This window comes from Apium graveolens, chromosome 4, assembly GCF_009905375.1.
Source record: "Apium graveolens cultivar Ventura chromosome 4, ASM990537v1, whole genome shotgun sequence".
Classification (NCBI taxonomy): Eukaryota; Viridiplantae; Streptophyta; class Magnoliopsida; order Apiales; family Apiaceae; genus Apium; species Apium graveolens.
The window spans coordinates 277,723,275-277,748,173 of NC_133650.1; the positions used below are offsets into that span (position 1 = coordinate 277,723,275).

The 24,899-nt window shown below is 43.0% G+C and overlaps 2 protein-coding genes and 1 non-coding gene across 3 annotated transcripts; 2 read left to right on the forward strand and 1 right to left on the reverse strand.

Moving 5' to 3' along the window:
* Window positions 1-2,262: 2,262 nt before the first annotated feature.
* LOC141722163 (small nucleolar RNA R71) lies at window positions 2,263-2,369 on the reverse strand. Its single transcript, XR_012575189.1, has one exon. It is a non-coding gene; the product is annotated as a small nucleolar RNA R71 (small nucleolar RNA).
* Window positions 2,370-11,770: 9,401 nt separating this feature from the next.
* Window positions 11,771-13,245, forward strand: LOC141719699 (uncharacterized). The gene is made up of 3 exons (XM_074522073.1): window positions 11,771-12,163; window positions 12,212-12,612; window positions 12,807-13,245. Exons 1-3 carry the CDS (start codon window positions 11,771-11,773, stop codon window positions 13,243-13,245), a joined length of 1,233 nt encoding a protein of 410 aa, XP_074378174.1.
* Window positions 13,246-20,619: 7,374 nt separating this feature from the next.
* On the forward strand, window positions 20,620-23,553 carry LOC141721049 (glutamate receptor 2.1-like). The gene is made up of 3 exons (XM_074523784.1): window positions 20,620-21,853; window positions 21,967-22,285; window positions 22,361-23,553. Exons 1-3 carry the CDS (start codon window positions 20,732-20,734, stop codon window positions 23,137-23,139), a joined length of 2,220 nt encoding a protein of 739 aa, XP_074379885.1. The 5' UTR covers window positions 20,620-20,731; the 3' UTR covers window positions 23,140-23,553.
* Window positions 23,554-24,899: the final 1,346 nt, after the last annotated feature.

Genomic DNA, 24,899 nt, shown 5'->3' on the forward strand with positions numbered 1-24,899 from the left:
ACTTAGAATTTTCTACAACTTCTAAACTTTTAAGTTATTACAGTCTACAGAATTATGCTACAAAAACTTATTGAAACATAAGCTACTCTATCAACAGATGAACAAGTATGGTTATCCATTGATAGTTACAAAATAACTTAATTAAATCTAATAAGGTATTTTGATGAATTTTCATCAAGCGTGCAACTTATTCCTAACAACTTGCTGATAAGTGAATTTTATATGTACTTGGAATGCTTCATTATCGGCTTAAGTTGGTATTTTGGACTCAAGTGTGTGATATTTTTTATGTGTTTTTGTGTAATTGCATTGCAGGGCATCAGTTGTAGAAGGAAAGGGCTATATAAGGATTTTATGCTGATAAGAGATCATATTTTGAAGTCTACGCCATTCTCAAGTAGTAGATAATCTTGTTATCTTCGTGTGGGCAGTTGAATCGTCAAATTCCGATGAACAGAGCTCAAGTTATGGTCAAAAGAAGAATTGCAGTAAAAAAATCCACAAGTGTTGCGCGCCCGAGCCAGAAGTTGCGCGCCCGCACTACAAACCTGCGCGCCCGCACGACCTTTCTGCCCCAGAATACTCTTTCTACTTGAAATCGAAGAATAGGAGGGCCTAGGTCATCCGGGGGCCTATATAAACCAATAAAAAGATGTTTTTAATTACAAGGAGCCGAGGGGAGAGCAATAAGAAGACCTAGAGAGCACAAGATGACTACAGAAAAGAAGAATTTTGTATTCTTCAATATAGCTGATACTTTTGATGCTTGTTTTTGATTTTTCTTTAAACCCTAGTACTCTTATATTGTTTATTATCATGTTTTCATTGGAACCTATGGTGACGATGAGTTCGATTATGAACCAATCGTTGTCATGGGGTTCTAACGGATTTATTTATGGATTTCAGTAGTTAATTATTTTATAATCTTTAGTGTGTGGTGATTTATGATTTCCTAGTTTGGTCCTGCTTATTCGTCTTTGATGCGTAACTAACATCTAAGATTGTTTGTTAATCTCTATTGAAGCGATAGTGAATATAGAGGTTTAGAACTTGCCATGCTAGCATAGGTTTATGTATGAGCTGACTTGCATAATTCGTGGGTAATTTTAACCATCTTATTCACCCTATATAATCACGATTGATAACTTTTTCTTAAACCATTATGTTTTCAATCTTTATAGACATATAGGGACTACGCATAATTGGTGTCTATTCAACTTCTATCTTAATTGTGGATGTTTGATAGTAGGGTATACATATAACAAAAGTTAGTGTATACTAGTTTCGTGTTATCTGATTGGTTATCATCACCATCACATGTTAAGGTTAAAGACATAGACTTTGAATGAAGTATTTAATGAAGTTAGAATCCCATGTTTATTTTCATATAAGTAATTCAATCTTAATTTTCTTAGTTAATGTTATTTAGTATAATCTCTTTGTTAAATCAAAACTTAAATTGTTATTTGTCTTAGCAGTGAATAATAATCATACACTGTTGCATAGGTGCATAATCTGAACTTAACCTAAACCGGTCTCTATGGGAACAAATTTGACTTATATCTTATACTACTTGTGATCGCATATGCTTGCGTGTATTTTCGCGTCTGAATTACAGCGAACAAGTTTTTGGCGCCGCTGCCGGGGACATCGTTGTTAAATTTAGTTTATGTGCTTGACATCAGTGGTCGTTAAAGTTCACTGACTCAGATATTTTACTTACTTGTTTACTTTGTTTGTGTTTCAGGTACTCTAGAGAGCATGTATGCGAACGCGATCTCAATCTTGTAAGGAAATACTAGGCGAAGTTAAAGAAGTGGAAAACTAAGTTTTTGAAGAAGAGAAAAAAGTTGAAGAAGAAGTTTTTGTTGCAATGGGAGAACCAGCAGCGAATCTGAAAGCTTTGATGGATTATTCTCAACCAAAGATCAATGACATTCAGTCTAGCATTATCAGACCAGCAATGCGGCTAATACCTTTGAAATCAAGTCTAGCACGATTCAGATGGTGCAGAATTCAGTCCAGTTTGGGGCTTCTCCAACGGAAGATCCAAATATGCACATCAGGGATTTCATAGAGATCTGCGACATCTTCAGGTTCAATGATGTGTCTGAGGATGCGGTGAAACTGAGACTGTTCTCATTCTCTCTAAGGGACTAGGTTAAGAGCTGGTTACACTCTCTACCAGCTGGTTCGAGTGCTACTTGGGAAGATCTTTCTCAAAAGTTTCTCACTAAATTCTTCCCAATGTCAAAAATAGCTGCAATCAGGAATGCTCTTACTCAGTTTGCGCAGCAATCAAGGGAATCGCTAGGTTAAGCTTGGGAGCGGTATAAGGAGATGCTTAGGAAGTGTCCTCATCATGGAATGCCTGATTGGATGATCATCAACTGCTTCTATAACGGTTTGGGAGCACAGTCAAGACCCATGCTCGATGTAGCATCAGGTAGAGCCTTATGGGCTAAGACCTGTAATGAAGCTTATGGGCTAATTGAACTGATGGTTGCTAATGAATATCATTATCTAACCCAGATATTTCCACATGAAAAGGTAGCAGGAGTTCTTGAAGTGGATACAGCTACGACTATCACTGCTCAACTAAAGGCGTTGTCTATGAAGATCGATTCTCTGGCTAAATATTGTGTTAATCAGATAACCGGTATTTGTGAGCTATGTGCAGGTTCATATGCGACAAAATAATGCGCTATATCTAGTGAATCAGCTCAGTTTTTGAGCAACTTTCAGAGATAGCAGCAACTAGTTCCAGACACTTATCATCCTGACAACTGAAATCATCCTAACTTCAGTTGGAGTAAGAATCAAAATGCGATGCAACATCCATTCCAGCAGTTTGGAAACAAGCAATTTAATCCTCCTGGTTTTCAGGAACAATTTGTACCAAGACAAAAACTCTAACTTCAACAACAAACTCATGGAGGTGCAGGTCAATCTTTGAATGAAAAATCTGAATTGGAGGAGTTGAGGATTATGTGCAAAAACCAGGCTCTTATATGCAAAAGCCAGGTTGTTTCTATCAAGACTCTGGAAAACCAAATAGGGCAAATTGCTAACGCCTTATTGAATCGACCTCATGGAGGTGAACGCCATCACCTTGAGGTCTGGAAAGGTCGCAAGCCCCCAAATTCAGCAAGACGAAGAATCTGAAAATTCTGTCCAGAATGCAGGTGCGTCTACACCCTTGCCAATTTTTGAAAATGAGATTATAGCTGAAAATGTTGTATAAAAGGATGCCGAGGTGGAACCGAAAAAAAAAGCTGTTGAAAACAATCCTTCTGAGGGTAATACAGGGGATAAACAAGTCTATCCACCTCCACCATATCCTAAAAGACTTCAAAAGTAGAAGTTAGATAAGAAATTTGCCAAGTTTCTAGAAGTTTTCAAGAAGTTGCACATCAACATACCGTTTGTTAAAGCTTTAGAACAAATGCCGAGCTATGCGAAGTTCATGAAAGATATTCTCTCGCGGAAGGTGAAGCTTGAGGAGTTGGAAACCGTTGCCCTAATGGAGGAGTGCAGTGCTGCGCTGTAACGGAAGTTACCTCTGAAGCTTAAAGATCCTGGAAGTTTCACTATTCCTTGCACTATTGGAAACTTGTCGTTTGAAAAATGCTTGTGTGATTTGGGAGATAGCATCAATCTAGTGCCCCTGTCTATCTTCAAGAAGCTTGGTCTACCTGATCCGAAACCGACATACATGTCATTACAACTAGCTGATCATTCCATTACTTATCTGGGAGGAATAGTAGAGGATGTCTTGATTAAGGTGGAAAAACTCATCTTCCCTACTGATTTTATAATTCTTGACTTTGAGAAAGATAAGAAGATTCCCATTATCTTGGGGAGACCATTCTTAGCTAGTGGCCGAACTCTGATCGATGTGTAGAAGGGAGAGCTTGCAATGAGGATTCTTATCAATGAAAATTCCCAACTGATGAAGAGGAATGCTTTAAAGTAGCGATGGTCGATTCTGTTGTGAATTCAGAACTTGAGCAAGTGCTAAGGTCAGATACTTTAAAGAAAGCCTTGACAGGGGAATCTGATAGTGAAGATGAAGAAGGGGCAGAGCAACTGCAGTGTTTGAATGCTTCTCCATGGAAAAGGGGGACGGATCTGCCATTCGAGTCACTTGGATTAACAGAGCAGAAAGATTCCGAGGAGTATTTTCAACCATCTATTGAAGAAGCTCCCACACTTGAGCTCAACCCACTACCAGATCACTTGAGTTATGCATTCTTAGGTACACCCCATGATAAGGAGTTGGGATATATTTTTAATGATGTAGAGGGTAGCCAGACGGATCCTCCCATGCCTATAGAGGGTTCTTTTCATACGCAACAAGGAGTTGATAGGACTGGTGTTGGTGATGAGTAGTACAAGCGATTGACCAGGCATATAGAGGCCATGCATGATATTTACAGTCATTTTGCTGCAGATTTGACACAGGCTTTGGGCACTATTTTCCGGGCCACTGATGTTGAGGTCGATTGGCCTGTATTTGGAGCTGATTCTGTTTATCCACCGCCTGATTCTCCACCCGAGGAGGGTGATCCTCCCGACGACTAGGTATGCCTTGTATCCTTATTATTTCCTTCAATTGGGACTTTGAAAATTTTATGTTTGGGGGTGATAATGTAAGGATGAGTAGTTGTGTGTAGTGTCCATATAGCTTCATGTTGCATGTATAGTTGTTAATTCATTCATATTTTTGCATGATTGTTCATTTAGGTCATATTTGTTTGCATATTTGTTCGTGTTATTATGTGAGTTCATTTAGTTGCATGTGCATACATATAACATGATCTCGTAGGATGAGCTGCTTCTGATTGATTGGTCGATATTGATTTGAGTGTAGTGATGGAGAATAGAGGGTTGTTTAAGTCCTGATGAATTGATTTGCATGCCAGAAATAATTTTTTTTCACAAGTCTTATAGGTTGCTTTTGAGCTAGATCACGATCATACTTGTTTATTTGTTGAGATTTAATCACTTAGTTATATTTAGAATTTTTGGTATTCTCTTAATGACAAAAGAACACTGAATTTTTAAAATTGGAGAAAAACTTGGAATTCATTGCTAGTTGTGAATAAGGCTAAGCGTCAAATAGCTAGTATCCGGATCATATTTTTATGAATAGTCTAAGATTGAATGAAATGGAGCGAAACGCACTCATTCAGAAATTATTGAAAAAAGAAAAAAAAGAAAAAAAGGTATGTGTTATGCATAATTGACCAAGGGTGAGCTCTTTAATACTCGAGCAATTAAGTTCTAGGGGACTTTGTTCCTAGTGACCTAAGGCTTTGACAGTCTGGGATCCGCTAACCTAACGCTCGCTACATGGGTATTACTGCATAAGTCTTTTGGGACCTCATTCATTGCACGATCAAATAATAGGATAAATCCTTGTATAACTCTAGTAGAAAAGAGGTCTTGTGAGTCATTATGCATTTAACATCTATTTTGTTTATAAGCTTGTGATTGTTTTGATGAAAGATAAGTTATGTTTATTGATCTAGTGTCGAAAGTATATCTGTTAAGCATCCCACACACGCACATTTCTGGTTGTGAGTTGGTTTATGGGATTTATTCGAACTCTGTTTTAAGTCATTGCATTCTTAAAGACATTGGCTTATTCATTTGGTTATGGTTTTTTCTGAGGGGATCTTTGCATTGTAGGATCGTTGCATTTTCACGTAGTTGCATTCATGCATTTGTTTTGTTTTTAGTGTTGAGTCTGTTTATGCTTGAGGACAAGCATCGAAGTAAGTTTGGGGGTGTGATAAGTGGATTTTATATCTACTTGGAACGCTTCATTATTGTCTTAAGTTGGTGTTTTAGTAGTGCTGAAAAGATGACGGGGGAGGATTGTTGGGGTGTCCAGCATCTCCCTATATCGAAACGTGGTGATGGCTGCTACACTATAAATGTTATAGTTGCGCCTTCTCTAAAAGTAGCTACTTTTAGCATAGTGGTAAGAGCTAGGATCCTAACAAGGCAGACGAAATTCAATTGTACGGTAACCATTCACTGATCAAATTCTTGGGATTCTAAGTAGTGAATTCATATTATCCCGATAGTCGTGATATATTGAGAAGTATCATTGTATAATAAATATGATTAATTTATTAATTAAATTTAATAAATTAAAAAATTTATATAAATAATAATAAAATAGTTTTATTATTATTTATTTCTACTGCTAGCTTTAATATTGAACTTACAGGGTCACACCATAAATAGAATGATTTATTGGTGGAGTAGTTAATTAATAATATCTGGTCATTATTTATATATAAAATAATGACCGATTATCGGTTTTTTATAATTAAATATGATTTAATTTATTATAAATTAATGAAGATGATTGCTTAATATTATTATTTAAGAATTTCATTTATGAAATTAAATTATGGAGTTAATAATTATAGTATGGGAAAAATTAAGCTGAACTTTATTCCTATAAATATAATGTTATAAACCGTATTAGCCTGACTTCTATTTTACTGAAAAGTTTTGACTAGAGGTAGCCCTAATTATCTCTGCACTCTCCGATCTCTTGATGGATACTATTAGAGTGTGTTATGCCCGCTTTCGGTCATGGGCCCTAAACAGGTCCCCATGGGTGCATTGAATAGCTGGACTCTCATATGTGGGCTAGAATCATGGATTAATATGATTTGGGCCAGCATATGCGGGCTGGACTCGTGACATGCGAGCTGGGCTCATGACATGCGAGTTGGGCTCATGACATGCGAGCTGGGCTCACATTTGCCATCTGGTGTCCACACGCGAGGTGGGCTTAGGTGTCCACATGCGAGGTGGGCTCAGGTGACAGTATTCGAGCTGGGCTCGGTTGCCCACACGCGGGCTGGGCCCATGAGCCCACATCTTATAAAATCAAAGGTAATATTGTATTTATTGATTAAAAAGGAAGGCGGTGCGGGCCGAGGCTGCCAGGCTGGCCCGCATTAGAGGATTTTGTGTTCGACATGGAAAGTAATTCATAGATGATTGAGTTGCTCGTAGATTTCGGGGCCGACACGGGTTGATCCTACAATCACGGGAAGGATTGCGGAGATGCCGCGAGATTGTAGGAAGCGTGTGGAGTCGGTTGAGATTTACATGACTAATTGGCTGAAGGCCTGACTCTATCATGGGCTTGGGCTGCACGGGCTGAAGAGTCCTAACCCTAGCCTATGTGACTTGTTCCCCAAGAACTACGTGAGGCTTGATCCCTATAAATAGGGTACATAGGCACTTGTATGAGACAGGAGTCGACACTTGATAGAGAATAACAAATCCTATTCTTTCTTGAGGAGTCAATATACAAGCTCAGCCACCACCATACCTAACCTTCCTCCATCCGCAAACACCGTCCTTGATCCTTGTTCCGCCCATCAACCTCCACAACACTGATATATGAAATTCTCCCTATAACAATTGGCGCTAGAAAGAGGGGGATTTCATCTTAGGGAGAAGAGATGACCAAAGAAAGCAAACAAGCAGCGACACCAGGAAGCGGGGGAAAGAAGAAGGACCAGAACGAGGTCAAGCATATGCCCCCAGAGAACTAGGCGCCACCTCCACCAATCGCAACCATGGATGGGCAGGCGTTCATTATGTATCTCAAAGGGCTAGCCGATCAGATGAATCAGATCAACGCCCGGATGTCAAGGGTAGAGAGAAGCTCGGTCCAGAACGCCAAGCTTAAGGCGCGTCGCCTCAAGGTCTCTCAGTGTAGCTGGAATGGCAAAGGTCCTCTGAAAAAGTCGATCCACGATTTTGATGACGCAGCGACTGAGACTAAGCAGAGGAAAGGGACATCGCATGGAGAGAAAGATATACCCCAAGGTCATGATGAGCGGGGCAGCCAGATCTCTAAGGGATCGGGGCAGAAGCCAGCTTCGTTTGAGGCAAGGTCGACTAGCGTGCTAGACCGGGTGGGTCAAAACCTAAGTGAGCATGACCTCATGCTTAAATTAGAGAATTGCAAGAAGGAGAGAGAAGAGAAAGAGCCTGTGGATCAGAGAGGCTCGAAAAGAGAGCGGGCAACAACCCCTCTGGAAAGACGTCATCACACCTCGCCCAGGAGGGAGGAGCGACGTAGGCACAGAGACAATCGCGAAGAGGAGTCGCAAGTGCAAGCCGGAGGAGGGGGACGCCGCGAGCGACCTCAGGGCTCGCACCATTCAAGTAACGCGAGAGGTGATAGAGAAGGAGAAGTTGTTAGAGTAAGGGACCTGAGAAGGATCTTAGATGAGATGGAGCGAGAGAAGAGAGGGCCCCCGGCCTCAGCTGCCCCCTCTCCGTTTACGGCTGCTATCCGATCATCCCCCTACCTCGGGTATTTAGGCACAACCCCGACCTTCTATTCAATGGCGAAGCCGACCCGGCGGAATACTTTATATAATTTAACACTGAGATGGAAGTCTATCAGGTACCAGAGATGACCCGCTGCAAACTCTTTGCGGCATCACTCAGAGGTAGTGCCCAACAATGGTTCTCCAAGTTGGGACCGGCTAGTATAAGGACGTGGCGGCAATTGATTCCTCAGACAATTTCAGTCCACCCTCCACTACTAACCTCCTGTGGCCACGTTAGCCAACATCAAGTAAAGGGAGGCAAAGCCCCTGGCAGAATACTTTCGTCGGTTCAACGCCGAAGTCCCAAGGTAAGGGGAGCTAGTGAGGAGACTATCAAGAATTTCTTGATTGCAGGGTTGAAAGAAGGGTCAAAATTCTGGAAGAGCCTCCAAGCGAGTGAGCCGAGAACCTTGGCCGAGTTCTATGAGAAAGCTGAACCCTTTAAGAGGGTAGAGAAGTCGATTAGAGAGCTGAAAATTAGTGAGAATTATCAAGATAAAAGAGACCGGTCTTCGAGCCCTGATGAGAGGAGAAAGACGTACCGGCGAAGCTCGAGCCCCAAAAAGTCTGCCTGATGAAAGACCTTATACAAGCAAATGGAAGACACACACCCCTCTGGTAGCCTCTATTGACCACATATATGCTACCTATGCTGGGAAGGGGGTATTCAGAAAGGCAACCCCTCTCACAGACTATAACAAGAGGGATACTTCGAAGTATTTTGCATACCATGAGGCCACGAGGCACGATACAGCTGATTGCAGACAATTGAAGGATGAAATCGAAACGCTGGGAAGGCAAGGGAAGCTAATAGAAAGGGTCGTTAAGGAGGTTCAAAGGCACAGGACTAATTATCATACCGTCCCTCCTCCACCCCCAGAAGATAAAGAGAGGGTACCTCGGGCCGGAAACATTCATATTATTCTAGGCGGGTCTCATATTGGTGGAGATAGCCGGAAGGCGATGGACAAGTATGCCCGGGAAGCAAAGGATAAGTCCCTCACCAACGTCAATCATCTGAGCCAGAGGCCACTGGAGCTCTTTTAAAGGGAGGCTGATGACATCGTATTTAGGGAGAATGATGCCAAATGGGTGCATTACCCTCATGCAGATGCCCTGGTCATAAAAATGAAGATTGGGACGGTGAATGTTCACCGGGAAATGGTGGATACCGGGAGCTCATCTGACGTTTTAACTTATGATGCCTACAAGAAGCTAGGATTATTCGACAAAGAGTTAACCTCAACAGGGGGACACCTGTACGGGTTTACGAGAAACTCGATCGGGGTGAAAGGGACAATCCGGCTCCCGGTGACCATAGGAGAAGAGCCTTATGTGGCCACTCAGATCGCTTGTTTATAGTAGTAGATCAGCCTTGTGCCTACAACGTTATAGTGGGCAGACCCCTTATGAGGGCAATGAGGATGGTGACCTCAATCCACCATATGATGGTAAAATTTCTAACCCCCACGAGGGTCGGCTTCTTGAAGAGCTGTCAATATTAATCAAGGGTCTGTTACAACCAGGCGCTCAGGGCGGCCGAGTCAGGAAATGCCTCAAGGGAGATGGTTGAACCGAGTGAGTGCGATGCCCCCATGGAAGAGGCAGAGGGCAGGAAGAGAGTACGTCCTGAGGGACACGAGACTTGTAATCTGATTTCAATCGAGGAGTTTCTCGAGAACTATTTCGAGCACATGGGGATTCGGGTGGAACCCCGCCAGGGGCCTTGCTGATGGAAGCCTCTCAGCCCATCATTTTGATACAAGAAGGGATTGTGGAGGAGGCGAGTGATGAAGAAGAGAGCCCAGAACAAATCGCTGCAAAACTCAGGAAAGGGAAATGGGCATGCGAAGAGACAACGACAACTATGGATCTCCCCAATGGAATCACTCGTACTGTCACTAGGACATCTGAACGCTTGATAAATCTGGCCCGAGCTCATCAGCCCGAGCTCGAGGATACGGAGGGTTTGACAATCAAGGCAGTGGGAGAATCTGGTGAGGCTCAAGCAGACTTAGACCCGAGAATGCCTCCAATATTGAGAGAGCAGGGGCTAGAGAGGACACAATCCCGATATTGGTAGACCCAAATGATCCCTCCAAGGTACTCATAATAGGCTCTAACTTAAGTCCTGACTTGAGGGAGGATCTAGCTCGCTTCCTGAGGCAAAATTTGGATGTTTTTGCATGGTCACATTCTGATATAATAGGGATTGACCCGAATGTCATGTGCCATCTGCTCAATTTAGACCCGAAAAAGAAGGGGGTCAGACAGAAGAGGCGGCCGATTAGTGGAGAGAGGGCGGAGGCTCTCAGAGAAGAGATGGATAGACTAATGGAGGCAGGGCTTGTAAGGGAAGCCTTCTACCCCATGTGGCTTGCTAATCCCGTGCTTGTCAAGAAGCCCAATGGAAAATGGAGGACTTGTGTGGACTTCACCGACCTGAACAAAGCTTGCCCGAAGGATAGTTTTCCTCTACCCCAAATCGATCAGCTGGTTGATTTCACGGTTGGGCACGCATTGCTTAATTTTATGGATGCTTATTCGGGATATAACCAAATCACCATGTATGGGCCAGATCAGGAGCACACCTCCTTTATTACTGATCGGGGCCTCTACTGTTACATCAGGATGCCCTTCGGGCTCTTTAACGCTGGGGCAACGTATCAAAGGTTGGTGAACAAGATGTTCAAACACCAGTTGGGAAAAACCATGGAGGCCTACGTAGATGATACGCTTGTGAAATCAAAAAAAGCAAAGGATCATGTCCGCCACCTATCAGAAATGTTCCAGATCCTAAGGGAGTACAAGATGAAGCTCAACCCACAGAAGTGTATGTTCGGGGTCGAGTCAGGGAAATTTTTGGGGTTTCATTGTCAACCATAGGGGCATTGAGGCCAATCCTGCCAAGATACGAGCCCTACTCAAGATGAGATCCCCCGACGGGTGAAGGACGTCCAAAGCTTAACGGGGCGAGTGGCGTCCTTAAACCACTTCGTCTTAAAGTCCTTCGACAAATGCCAGGAGTTCTTCAACGCAATTAAAGGAGTGGGGAGGAATTTTGAGTGGACTGGAAAGTGTGAAAAAGCCTTCTAGAATATAAAGAAACATCTCAGCAGCCCTCCAATATTGTCCAACCCAAAGGAAGGAGAGACTTTGGTCCTATACTTGGCCGTCTCTGACTTTGCAGTAACTGTGGTATTGGTCCGAGAGGAGGATTGTATCCAGCTCCCGGTATATTATGTGAGTAAAAGGTTGGCTAACGCGGAGACTCGGTACACGAGCCTCGAGAAATTAGCATATGCTCTGATCCTGGCCTCCCGAAAGCTCAGGCCCTATTTTCAGGCGCATAGGATAGAAGTGCGAACCTCTGGCCTCTCAGGCTATTAATGTATAAACCGGAGTCTTCTGGTCGAATACTGAAATGGACGGTTGAGCTCGGCCAATTCGAGGTGGATTATAAGCCAAGGACCGCGATCAAAGGCCAAGCCCTGGCTGATTTTGTGCTGGAATTTCCTCCACATCAAGAAGTGGAGCTGGGAGCCCTTGTTGTCGTACCTAGCACAGAAGAAGTCGCGCTGGAGAGCCAAAATAGTGCCCCATGGTGGAGCCTATTTATGGATGGAGCCTCTAATAGGGATGGTGCAGGAGCTGGAATTGAGTTAATCAGCCCGGAGATGCACAAGATCAGACGCGCGACCCATCTGGCCTTTCATGCAACCAACAATGATGCTGAATATGAGGCCCTGATCAAAGGTCTCAAGCTAGCTTTGGAAATGAAGGTGGAAAATTTGAATGTGTTTAGTGACTCCATGATTGTGGTATATTAGATAAACGGAGGGTATCAAGCTAAGGGGCCGAGAACAGAGCTTTACCTGAAGTGTACGCAGAGGATAATCGCGAGGTTCAACGAGGTGAGGCTGAAACTAATCCCGCGTGGGCAGAATGAAGGTGCGGATGAGCTAGCTAAGCTCGGCTCACACCGTGAGGCCACTCTGATAGGGGCCGTGCCCCTTAACATACAGAGGCAGCCTAGTGTGCCCGAGCACGAGGTGGTCAGCCTCAGTGATGACCTCGGCCCCACATGGATGACACCTATCTTAACATACATAAAGGAAGGTTCACTTCCGGACGAAAAGAATGAGGCAAGGAGGATAAGATACAAAGCAGCCCGCTATGTGATATATGATGGGATCCTATACAGAAGAGGGTTCAGTGTGCCTTTTCTCAAGTGCATAGATGGGGATGAATGTAATCATATCCTAAGGGAAGTACATGAGGGCATTTTTGGCAATCACTCGGGGGGTAGCTCTCTAGCTCAGAAAATCCTCCGTCAAGGCTACTACTGGCCAACGCTAAAAAAGACGCCTTCGAATTCTCCCGAGCTTGTGATAAGTGTCAGCGATATGCCAAATATTATAACAGCCCCGTGGCCTCTCTCACATCCCTCATGAGCCCTTGGCCCTTCTCTATATGGGGAATTGATCTGATTGGGGAACTCCCGAAGGCCAGGGGAGGTGTCAAGTATACGGTTGTTGCGGTAGACTACTTCACTAAGTGGGCAGAGGTCGAGCCTCTAGCTAGTATCACGGAAAAAAAGCTCAGGGAGTTTGTACACAGGGCTATTGTGTGCCGCTATGGCATCCCTTACAAGTTGATATATGACAATGGGAAACAATTCGATAGCAAGGAAATGCGAGAATTTTGTGAGCAGCTGGGGATTCAGAAGAGCTTTAGCACAGTTTGCCACCCCCAGAGTAACGGAAAGACGGAGGTTGTTAATAAAATCATTAAGCATACCTTGAAGGCAAATCTTGAAGAGAAGAAAGGGACATGGCCAGAAGATCACGCCCAGGTCCTATGATCTTACAACACGACACCCCGAACTACAACTAGAGAGACCCCTTTCTCTCTGGTGTATGGGTGTGAAGCTATAGTGCCCGTTGAAGTGGGGGCAGGATCTTTTCGGAGGGACAACTATGACTCAGAGGCAAATGAGGTCAAACATCAGCTCTATTTGGACATGATCGAAGAAACTCGGAAGGATGCTCAGATCAGGGTAGCAGCATATCAGCAGAGGATAGCTAGGCACTACAACAGTAAGGTTATAGCCCGAACTTTCAAGGTGGGAGATTTGGTTCTGCGCCGGGTCATGCCAAACACCAAGGTGGTGAGTCACGGAGTCTTTGTAGCGAATTGGGAAGGCCCCTACAAGATAAAGTCGGTCCTCTGGGAGGGAACCTACCACCTCAATGATATGCAAGACAAGTTGATCCCGAGAGCCTGGAACGCGGAGCACCTCTGCAAATATTATCAATAATATTATTCTTTTCAGAATTAGTACTATCTCACAATACTCCTAAGTCTCAGGGGGTAGTGCCATATAGGTGCCTCTCCGAGACCACAAATATGTACCCCTTTCACTTTCCATTATCTATGAATGAATGATTGATATCTACTTTGTGCACTTGATAATTTTAACTTCTGTTAATAGATTAAATACCCAGCAGGGGAGCCCATCCTTGGGAACCCATGCGAGGACATAACGATTGTTTTATTAACATGTTAAAATCACAAGTCAGGTCGGCCCCCAGTCCGCTTGACAACAAATATGGGAAACGAGCTGGGCCACGGCCCACTCAGAACGATATGAGCACAAAATAGATGAAAGAGGAAGATAAAAAGAGGTATAGGCCCGCGATGCGAGCCCATACCCCGGCTCGCGGGATCACAAATGCGACCCAGGGAGCCCAGCCCTCCATTAAGCATGGCCCGGGTCGCATTATGCGAAGAGAGGATACTTGAGCAAGTGGCGAGCCTATGTGCCCGGCTCGCCAGTGCAAGAACGCGTGCAAAACTTGTGAGTTAGTAATTATGCGAGCCTGTTCCACTTAGCATTCTTTATTAATTTTGTTTGATTGAACAAATGACGCGAGCTGATTAATTAGGCTTGATGTGAAGGTGTGATGCCCGCCATACGCGGCCAGGCTTATGGTCAGTAGGGGCATGGTAAGTTACACAAGATAAAGAAAACCAGCTAGCATAGTAAAGAGGAATGCGGGCACAAAAAAGACTTGGGATTTTATACAGACAAAAGGTAAATAAGTTATGTCCCAAGGTGGAATACTTCAAATACAAATGTGAGGCGAGAAGGGTGTTCGATTACCCAGTCAAAAGTCTAGTTCTAAAATAAAATTACACTAAGGCTTATCAGCCTCTGCCTTCCTAACTTCATCATCAACGACTCGGGCCTGCTTGGCTGCGAGTCGGGCCTCCTCGGCAATCTAGGCGTCCCGCTCTATCTCCAACTTCAGTTTCTCGACATGCCTAGATGTGCCCGCACCCAGAGCTGCCCAATCAAAATCAGGAACCTTCTTGATAAAATTTTTTATAAAGTTCCTGGCCCCCAGTTTCCTAGCATCAGCGAGGGCGGCCTCGCAGCCCTCATTCAGGGCGAAAACTGACCTCTCCATCTCGAGTACCCTACCCTCGAGGCTATCCTTCTCCTTCTTCCACGCCTCAGCGGCCAGGTCATGAGCTTCCTTTTTCTCCCTTAAAGCCTTGTCATGAGCAGCGTTCAGGTTAAGTATCTTCTGATTATAATTGTTCACCAGCATAACTTTCTCCTGTCCATGCTCAGCGACCTTGCTCTGAAGAGATTTAACTTTAGACTCGAGCTTTGTGTTGGTCTGGCTGAGGACTCGCATCTCTCGAGCCTTAGACAGGTGACGGTAATACACCTCCGCTGCGGCCCGGGACAGTGCATCTGGATTAACCTTGAGAGCAAAAGAAGACCAATCCTTCATATCCTGGTCGGTGATGTGAGCTTGAGCGAGCCGGCCAAAGGTGGTCGCGACCATGTTGACAGAAGAAGAAGTAGGGAGAGGGGCTTCAGATGGAGCAGCCTTTTTCGGGACTGGCTCGACGATTTTTCCCTCTTTGTGACCTCGATGCCTTTGTAGCCGAGGAGAAGGCCCTGAGCCTTTGAAACGCTCAGTGAGGGTCTTCATGCGAGCTGGAGGGGGGACCTGAGAGTGAGCCCCTGTGGTCGCCGCAGCGGGCTGAACTGAGCTAGAGGCCGCGGCTTGCTCAGCCTCTTCCATAAAGGGGATAGGGGAGATGGCCATTTCTGAAAAAGAAAACAGTAAAGTGATATATTAGTCACAACAAGATGCAATGGAAAGAAGAAAATGTGAGTAGGAGATAAATACAGACAAATAAAGTGTAATGCGAGATGAGATACATGTGGGAAATGTAAAAATGCGGGAACATGAGCTCGAACATGCGAGTAGACAGGCTCATGCATGCAACCTCAACGTTCTTACCCTTTCTGGCCCTCTTCTTAGATTTCTTCTTTTGAGGAGTCAGCCTCACCCCTGCCTTCAAAAATCCACACGCAACCAGGTTCGAGGTCATTATGAGCTTTCGAATATCCCTTTCTGCCTTAGGAAGATCTAGCAGGCTGTCCGCATTTATTTTTTCTTGTCCCACAAGGATAGTGCGAGGCGGGGTGGCTGGAGATGAGAAAAATAAAAACGTTTCTTGTTAAAGGAAAGAATTATGGTAGGAAAGAGGAGAGCGGCCAGGGAAGACTTACATGGATTGTAATAAAAATGGGTCCGGACTCGAGGCACCTCATGGATATAGAAATAAGGGCCCTTCCACTTCCCTGAGTTGTTCGGCCCGTTGTGGATGAGGTTCTTTTTATTAAAGCACGGCCAGACAGAAAAATAGAAATATCCAAAGTCATTAGGGGAATGCTTCAGATTAAGGAAGTAGACGAGCTGCCTCACTGTGAGAGGAGGAAACCCGTATTTGTTGTACATGATGTATAATGCGAGGGTGGCCCGGTATCCGTTCGGGTTGATCCGCAGAGGTGCGAGCTGGTAATACTCGCAGACGTCCTTGATGAAAGGATGAAGAGGAGAGGAGATTTCTAACCTCGGAAGGAAGGTAGACAAAACCATGTGAGGCACCCTACCTCCATTCTCCGGATGGTTAAATCTGTAGCACCTTATATGAGGCAGGGGCAAGACAACATGGCCCTCAAGCTGGAACTGCTCAATATGCTCGGCCAAATATTTCTGAGTTAGTGAGGTGGGCAGGTCACGGCAAGCGAGCACCTTAACCTCCTCATTTTTAATTGAGCTCTCCTCCCCGTCAGGAATGATCTGCCTCTTAAAAATAATCTAACCCTCAAGCTCGGGCTGGGCAGGAGGCACATAGGGCTCAGGAGAGGCCGTAAGGACATAGTTGTAGTTGCAGATTTTATACTGGCTAGTGACGTCTGTCACCTCCTCGCTTTGAGGGGAGTCGTAGGACCAATGCGAGCCGTCCTATTCACGCTCGAGCCCCAAGATGGGATATTCAGCAGCTACGGGCTCCTTTCCTTTCTTCTTGGTGTCATAATATGCACTCACCAGATCGCTGTCAGTAGATTCTGAGTCAACATGAATGGGGTCGAGGTTGTTAGCTGCAGCTTGCCTCAGGCGGGCCGCCCTCTCTTCAACCATCCACCTTAAAATCTCCTTAGCCCGTTCTTTGTCTAAAGGAGCGGGCTCGCGGTTTATCAGCTCTTCCACTCCAAGGGAAGCTGGTATTTTGGAGAGGTCAACAGGCATGTTTCTCCAATCATAAATATTCTTCTCCCTGGTGTAATCTTCAGGTTTAGGGTCGAGGTGAATATCAAGCGACCCGGAGCCAACTGCTCGCATTGAGTTCTCAACTCTGGCAATGTTCAAAGCCCCTTGAGGGGTGATAGCTGAGCCGGGAGAGATGGGTTGGCTGAGATGACCAGAAAGAGAGGTCAGCTCGCGTTGAAAGTCCTTCGAGCCTCGCTGCTCGGGTGGATATTGGTTTAATGGAGACAGAGTGGCAAAAGAGCGAACCGGGCTAGCAGAGGTGCGAGCCGGGCTCGAGGAAGAGCGAGATGATCCATAGGAGTGGGCTGAAGACGCACTCGACATCTATAAAAGATGGTGAAAATTAGTGTGTGGCCCTAAAAAGAAAGCAAAGACAAGTATGGGGGCGCACCTAAGTGTCCTCACATCTCACACGGGATCGCATCTAATTATCTAAAATGAGCAGACGGGATCGCATCGCATATCGTGATTGTGTGTCCTCGCATCGAGTTACAGGGGAATGTGTGGGCTCGCATTTCATGTTGTGATTGTGTCTGAGCTCGCATCAAACAAGTGGTGTATGCTCGAATCGAATAACTAAGTATGAATATAAATGGGCTCGAATTGAAAAGTACCTATTGGAGAGGTGTATGAAGATCCTGATGAATTTGTGTTGGGACAATATCGTCGCCGATAGACGGTTCTTGTGGAGATGATGATCTTCGTCGTGGTAGATCCTTGAGCAAAGTGAGCAGCAATTCGATAAATGTTCTTGGAAATGTGAGAAATGAAATGAAATCTCACATATTTATAGGGGATAGGAGAGAGAATGGGAGAAGGCCACGTGTCATCATCTCAGAGGAGGACACAAATCCCCACGCCAGCTGTCCAACAGTTGTCATGCGTTCAAAAGGCATGATAGATGAAATGCATGCGAGGCGAGGCACGCGAGGCGACTTGGTGCGGTCTGGTAGGCTCACACCTGCAAGGCCATAAAGGACTAGAAAATTCATAACCTCAAGATGCGACCAGGAATTTTGGGGGTAGTTATTATGCCTGCTTTCGGTCATGGGCTCTAAACAGGTCCCCATGGGTGCATTGAATAGTCGAACTCCCATATGTGGGCTAGAATCATGGATTAATATGATTTGGGCCAGCATATGCGGGCTGGGCTCTTGACATGCGAGCTGGGCTCATGACATGCGAGCCGGGCTCATGACATGCGAGCCGGGCTCATGACATGCTAGCTGGGCTCACACTTGCCATCTGGTGTCCACACGCGAGAAGGGCTTAGGTGTCCACATGCGAGGTGGGCTCAGGTGACAGTATTCGAGCTGGGCTCGGTTGCCCACACGCGTACTGGGCCCATGAGCCCATATCTTATGAAATCAAAGGTAATATTGTATTTATTGATTGAAAAGGAAGGCGGTGCGGGTCGAGGCCGCCTGGCCAGCCCGCATTAGAGGACTTTGTGTTCGACATGGAAAGTAATTCATAGATGATTGAGTTGCTCGTAGATTTCGGGGCCGACACGCGTTGTTCCTACAATCACGGGAAGGATTGCGGAGATGCCGCGAGATTGTAGGAATTGTGTGAAATCGGTTGAGATTTACATGACTAATTGGCTGAAGGCCTGACACTATCATGGGCTTGGGCTGCACGGGCTGAAGGTTCCTAACCCTAGCCTATGTGACTTGTTCCCCAAGAACTACGTGAGGTTTGATCCCTATAAATAGGGTACGTAGGGACTTGTATGAGACATGAGTCGACACTTGATAGAGAATAATAAATCCTATTCTTTCTTGAGGAGTCAACATACAAGCTCAGCCACCACCATACCTAACCTTCCTCCACCCCCAAATACCGTCCTTGATCCTTGTTCCGCCCATCAACCTCCACAACACTGTTATACGAAATTCTTCCTATAACAGAGTGCTTCACACTACCAGAAGTCTTTTTTTTTATCCTTAATTGCTATTAAGGTTAGTAATCGAATCGATATATATATATATATATGTAGATATATATATATATATTCCATGAATCATGTCTGCGTTATGGATTTTTTGTGATTTAATTGTGATCTATGCTTACGTGTATATGTTAAAACCCTTAAACCCCAATAGTTGACATGCTACTTTATGTGATACCAACTTTTGACAATACAAGACCCCACCCCCGTGCCAACTCTCTTGGCACTCCAGTGATATCCCCCAACTTCAGTGAGAATGCTAACAAGAGTTTTAAGTCAGGTCATGCCACGGCGTTAGTACCCTCTCGCACCCTTAATTGGAGATACTTTTAGGTTTGTCAACTGATGTAGCCAATTTTTGACACTGTTTATCACACTTTCAAAATAAAATTTATATTATCTATTTTACTAAAAATATGTACCTTCGTATATATTTTTAATTATGGGTGTCAAAAGTAAAATTAAAAATAAGAAAAAATAATATATTATTGATGAGTTGATAATATCGATAATTTTTAAATTCAAGTTGGTTTAGCATCAATCGGACATGCATGTATAAATTAATTTAAACTCTGCATCGAGTGGTCAGTTCCTTCTCATATTTTAGTTTTAGATGCTTTTGCGCGAACTAAAAGTCAGCCCCCCAGAGTACTGAAGTGATCACGACCGAGTAAATGTCCCAAGGCACTGCTGTTCTTATTCAATACATACGTAATCATCAGAATATTCAATGAGACTTTCTAATTTAGAGAAGAATCACTTGATTAGAAATTCTACATATATACCTAATCATGGTTCACAACTATTATTATCATTTACTTGAACATAAACTTACACTAAGCCCCTTTGATTCTTTCTGAGCTCCTTTAGTTCCACACACAACTGAGAATAAAGTCAAATGATGGGATTTGTTGTTCATTATCATGTTTTGAGATGCATGATCATGTACCTTCTGGTATCTTCTCCCTACATAGCAGCCAACAGTAATCATGCGAAGCTTCATCGTATAGGAGGTATCACTGATTACTCCTCTATCTATGGCAAACAACAGAAAATAGCAATGGAGATGGCTATAGTAGATTGTTATGACCATATGCCCTTGCATCATCGTGTCGCCTTGCATGTTATGGACTCTGGAAAGGATCCTTTTATAGCAGCTTCTTCGGGTAATAAACCATCACCTTTTTCGAATTCTCTACATCTAGCCGATTTAAATTATGTGACAGAGCAAAACGCTATATAGCTTTCTTAGCCAGATCAAGATGCATGCTACATAGAAGCTTAGGCAAACAGCAAATTACTCCACTTAATTAAATCATCTTCACTTGACAAGCAAATGCATACACTGATTCATTAAATTAATAAACTAACCAGATCTTGTTATATTAATAATTGTAATATAGAATAAGTCCAATTTCAAGACTTCTATGTAGCTAAAGTAAGGTTATCAAGAAGACAAGAAGGATCAGATATTTAACAAATATTTATTGTTGCAGTATCAATATTTTTACAAATATATATCCCCTAGTATCTTTTGTTCTTACTATTGTTGCAGTATTTTAATAGTTATGTTTGCCTTGTATATTTGCAGCTAAAAAATTAATCAAGAAAAAGAATGCAAGTGCAATCATTGGCTTAGATAGATGGGAAGATGTGGCCTTTATTTCTCAACTTGGTAACACATCACAAGTTCCAATTCTTTCATTGGCCAAGACATCCCCTCTTCGGCCCCTAGCCAACTGCCATTTCTGGTAAATATGGCTCGCTCTCAAGGCGCTCAGATGAAAGCAGTGGCAGCCATAGTTCAAAGCTGGCAATGGCGGAAAGTAACCGTCATTTATGAAGACACAGCCTCAAGTATCAATGGAATTTTTCCTCACCTTATTGATGCTCTTCAAGAAGTGGAAGTAGATATTGATTACTATCTGCCTCTTCAAACCTTTCCTCCATGTTCTGTACATAAAAAGTTGTGGCATCTCCGAAAAAGGCAAAGTAGAGTTTTCATTGTCCACACTTCAAGTGAACTGGCAATCAATGTTTTCATGGAAGCCAAGCGACTGAGAATGATGAAAAAAGAGTTTGTTTGGATCACCACGGAGAGCATTTCAAATTTCATTGGTTCTTTTAATTCGTCCACAATATCTGCTATGCAAGGTGTCCTCGGAGTAATGGGGTTCTCTGCCTTCCACGGTCAGATGCAATACAAGAACTTCTCTAAGCGTTTTAAGGCTAAATTTCGATCAGAATACCCAACTCAGAAATATGTGGAACCTGGAAATTCAGCTCTGAATGCATATGATGCTATATACACCACGGTATTAGCAATTGAAGGGAAACAAAATCCGAAATCTCTTGCATATAACTTAATCAACAATACCTCAGTGGATGGGCAAAAATTACTGGCAAGAATATTGGAGAGCAAATTCATAGGATTAAGCGGAGAGGTGATATTTCAAGGAGGGACTCTGGCACCATCAAGTATTTTTGAGATTGTGAATGTCATTGGTCAAAGTTCTCTAAAACTCGGATATTGGTCTGAAGGATTAGGATTCTCAATGAAAATTGGCAATGGAAGTAGATACAGCAAGTCTATGAATATACTGGGGCAAGTAAATTGGCCAGGACGTTCTTCCACAGTTCCCAGAGGCTGGGCTGTTGCAACAACAACCAACAGGCTTAGAATAGGAGTACCTGGTCACAACACATTCAAAGGATTCGTGAATGTCACTTATGAACATCCAGGGGCGCAGCCAATCGTGACAGGATTGTCAATTGATGTGTTTAAAGCTGTTGTTCAAAGTCTACCATACAACTTACTTTATGACTTTTTTCCCTACAACGGAACTTATGATTCACTTGTCCAGGAGATTAGTGTGAAGGTAATTAGCTATTCTATGCTAACATTATTTTACCCAAAAGTTTGCTTCTTATCTCTTTTCTGTAGAATTTTGCATATACTAATTTTGTCGATTTAATGATTGGCCTCCTAAAGACTTTCGATGCAGTGGTCGGGGACACAACTATAGTGGCTAACCGCTGTGCGTATGCAGAGTTCTCACAGCCTTACTCTGACTCAGGTCTACAATTGCTGGTGTATACAAAGTCGAAAACATCTGCCACTCGAGCATGGCTGTTTATGAAGCCATTCACAACGTCCACCTGGATTTCTACAGCAGTTGTCAACTTGTACAGTGGCTTTGTCGTGTGGTACATTGAGCGTCAGACAAATAGAGACTTCGAAGGAAGCTGGTTCAAACAATGTGGAACCATTATTTGGCTATCGTTCACCACCCTATTCACATCTTTACAAGGTTACAATTGTGATGTACTCTATTAGTTGTTAATTCTAATCTCACTACCATTAATCTAAAAGTTGCAAATGGCAGGTGACAAATTGCACAGCAACTTGTCTCGGATGGCTGCAGTGGTCTGGTTGTTCGTGGCTTTAGCTTTAACCTCCAGTTATACAGCTAGTTTAACTTCGTTGCTCACAATTCAGAATCTTGATCTGCAAGTGACTAATGTAGAAACTTTAAGAAGGACCGGTGCAAAAGTTGGGTGTAATGCAAATTCTTTTGTCGTCAAGTATCTGGAGAAGGTCTTGAAATTTGAACCACAAAACATCGAGAAGATATATGTAGAGGATAACTATCCCGAGGCCCTTAAGAGTGGGAAGATCGCTGCTGCTTTTCTCGAAGTTCCGTATATCAAAGTCCTCCTTGCTAAAAATTGCAACGGATATACAGCCGGAGAGTCATTCAAAGTGGGAGGTTTTGGATTTGTATTTCCAAAGGGTGACCCATTGCTTTCGGACATCTCTCAAGGAGTTCTTGATGTATCAGAGAGTGGAACCCTACTAACGCTAGAGAACTCTATGTTGAAATCGTACAAATGTTCACAATCTGAAGACGATGTTGATTATAGTCTTGGATTCGATAGTTTCTGGGGTCTCTTTGCTATCACTGCCGGAGCATCAACTCTAGCTTTATTGCTCTATTTGTTTCCTTGTGGTATTCCAAAATGGCCTATTTTTAGCAGCAAAGTGTTTATAGAAACAGAGTCAGAGCATGAGATGCACAACCTGCCCACGGCGTATGATTCGCCACAACATGATCCAGACCAAGATGAAAACGGCTTATTTCAGGCAGAAATGAAGAACCGATGACCATATTAACAGTTGTTTTTTAATATCGTTACTTTTTTAGTGGACTAGTGGCGCAAGTAGCAACACTAATGTAGTATGCTAGTGTGCATAGTTAAACGAAAGCTGTGAATTTGCATAGGTTGGAGTCATGTAGATTACAAAAATACATGTGGCTCGCCTTTGACTAAGAAAATTCAGAACTCTGTTTCGAGTCTCTTAATTTGGAAGGTTGAAGAAGGCTGCAGGAAGCATTAATTTTAAGTTCGAACTCAAGAAAAAAGTTGATACACTCGAACTCGCTCAACGACTCCATCAAGTATATTACGCCAATTGTACTAGTTCAGTTCGAACAAGTAAAAGTTTATAACCAATTGTACAATGAATTTAACTCATAGCACATGGCCAATTATGTTGGTAAATTGTAACCTTCCACCTTGGCTGTGCATGAAACAAAAAAATTTGATACTCTCAACACTAATATCTCTCCTTTAAAAAAGAAATCAATTTTTTTTTATTTATCATATTGGAGACATAATCCACTTCGACACAAACTTGATCCCATGCATATTGAAAAGAACGTATGTGACAAAATATTAGGTACTCTACTTAATATTAGTGGCAAGTCAAAGGATCATTTAGAAGCGCGTTTCGATTTACAAGAACAGAATATAAGAAAGCCCCTTCATCTTGTTTTATCTGTTGATAGAAAGTCATATGAAATTAGACCTGCAATATTCGACATGACAAAAAAGGAGAAAGAAATTTTTTGCTCCGTATTGAAGAATGCCAAACTACCATTCGGTTGTGCTTCGAATATTAGTCGGTATGTAAGCATAAGTGAGAAAAAGGTGGTTAGGTACAAGAGCCACGATGCTCATTTCATACTTCATTATTTGTTATAATTTGCCGTGAGAAGAACATTAAAGCCGGAGGTTGCGTTGCCGTTAATCAAACCGGGCACATGATTTCTCAGAGGTCTATGGAGCAAAGTGATCGATTTAAATGACCTCAAGAAGCTGCAAAAAGATATTGTCGACATACTTTGTCGATTTGAGATGATTTTTATACAATCATTATTTGATATAATGGTCCACCTTCTTGTTCACTTGTGCCGGGAAGTCGAATATGGTGGACAAGTGCAACTTAGGTCCATGTTTCCTATTGAGCGGTTTCTTGGAAAGTTAAAATCTTAAATTTGGAATAGAAGTAAACCAGAAGGTTCAATTGCAGAAGGTTATTTGGCAGAAGAATGTGTCACATTTGGTTCAAGATTTTTGACTGGTGAAGGAGAAACAGAAGATACCATGTCTCAGTCTGCAAGAAATACAAGTTTGGAGTATCATATTGGAACAAGAAAGAATCAAGATGGAAAAGTCTTTAAATTGATACATGTAGATTGGAAGGCTTTTCATCATTATGTTATATTCAACTCCGGCAATAACGAAATAGAGTGTCTGATTAGGTAAGCTTTTAAGTCCTTTTCTCATTTTATTCAGTTTTATGTCATCACTGTTTACGTTTCCTAGACTGTGTATACTTCATTTTTCTAGGGAGCATCGAGTTTCATTGGATGGTGAGGAAACTTCGAAAAGATTCAAAAGGGAAAGAACGCACAATTCAGATTTTTGGATATGGTTAAAAGAAGAGGTTCTGAGTAAGGAATCGATTTCTAGAGATTTAGAGGTTCTCGCATTGGGTCCTATTAGAGCAGCGAGGCGGTTTACCAACTACGTAGTAAACGGATATAGATTCCATACTAAGTCCAGAGATTCACGATGTAT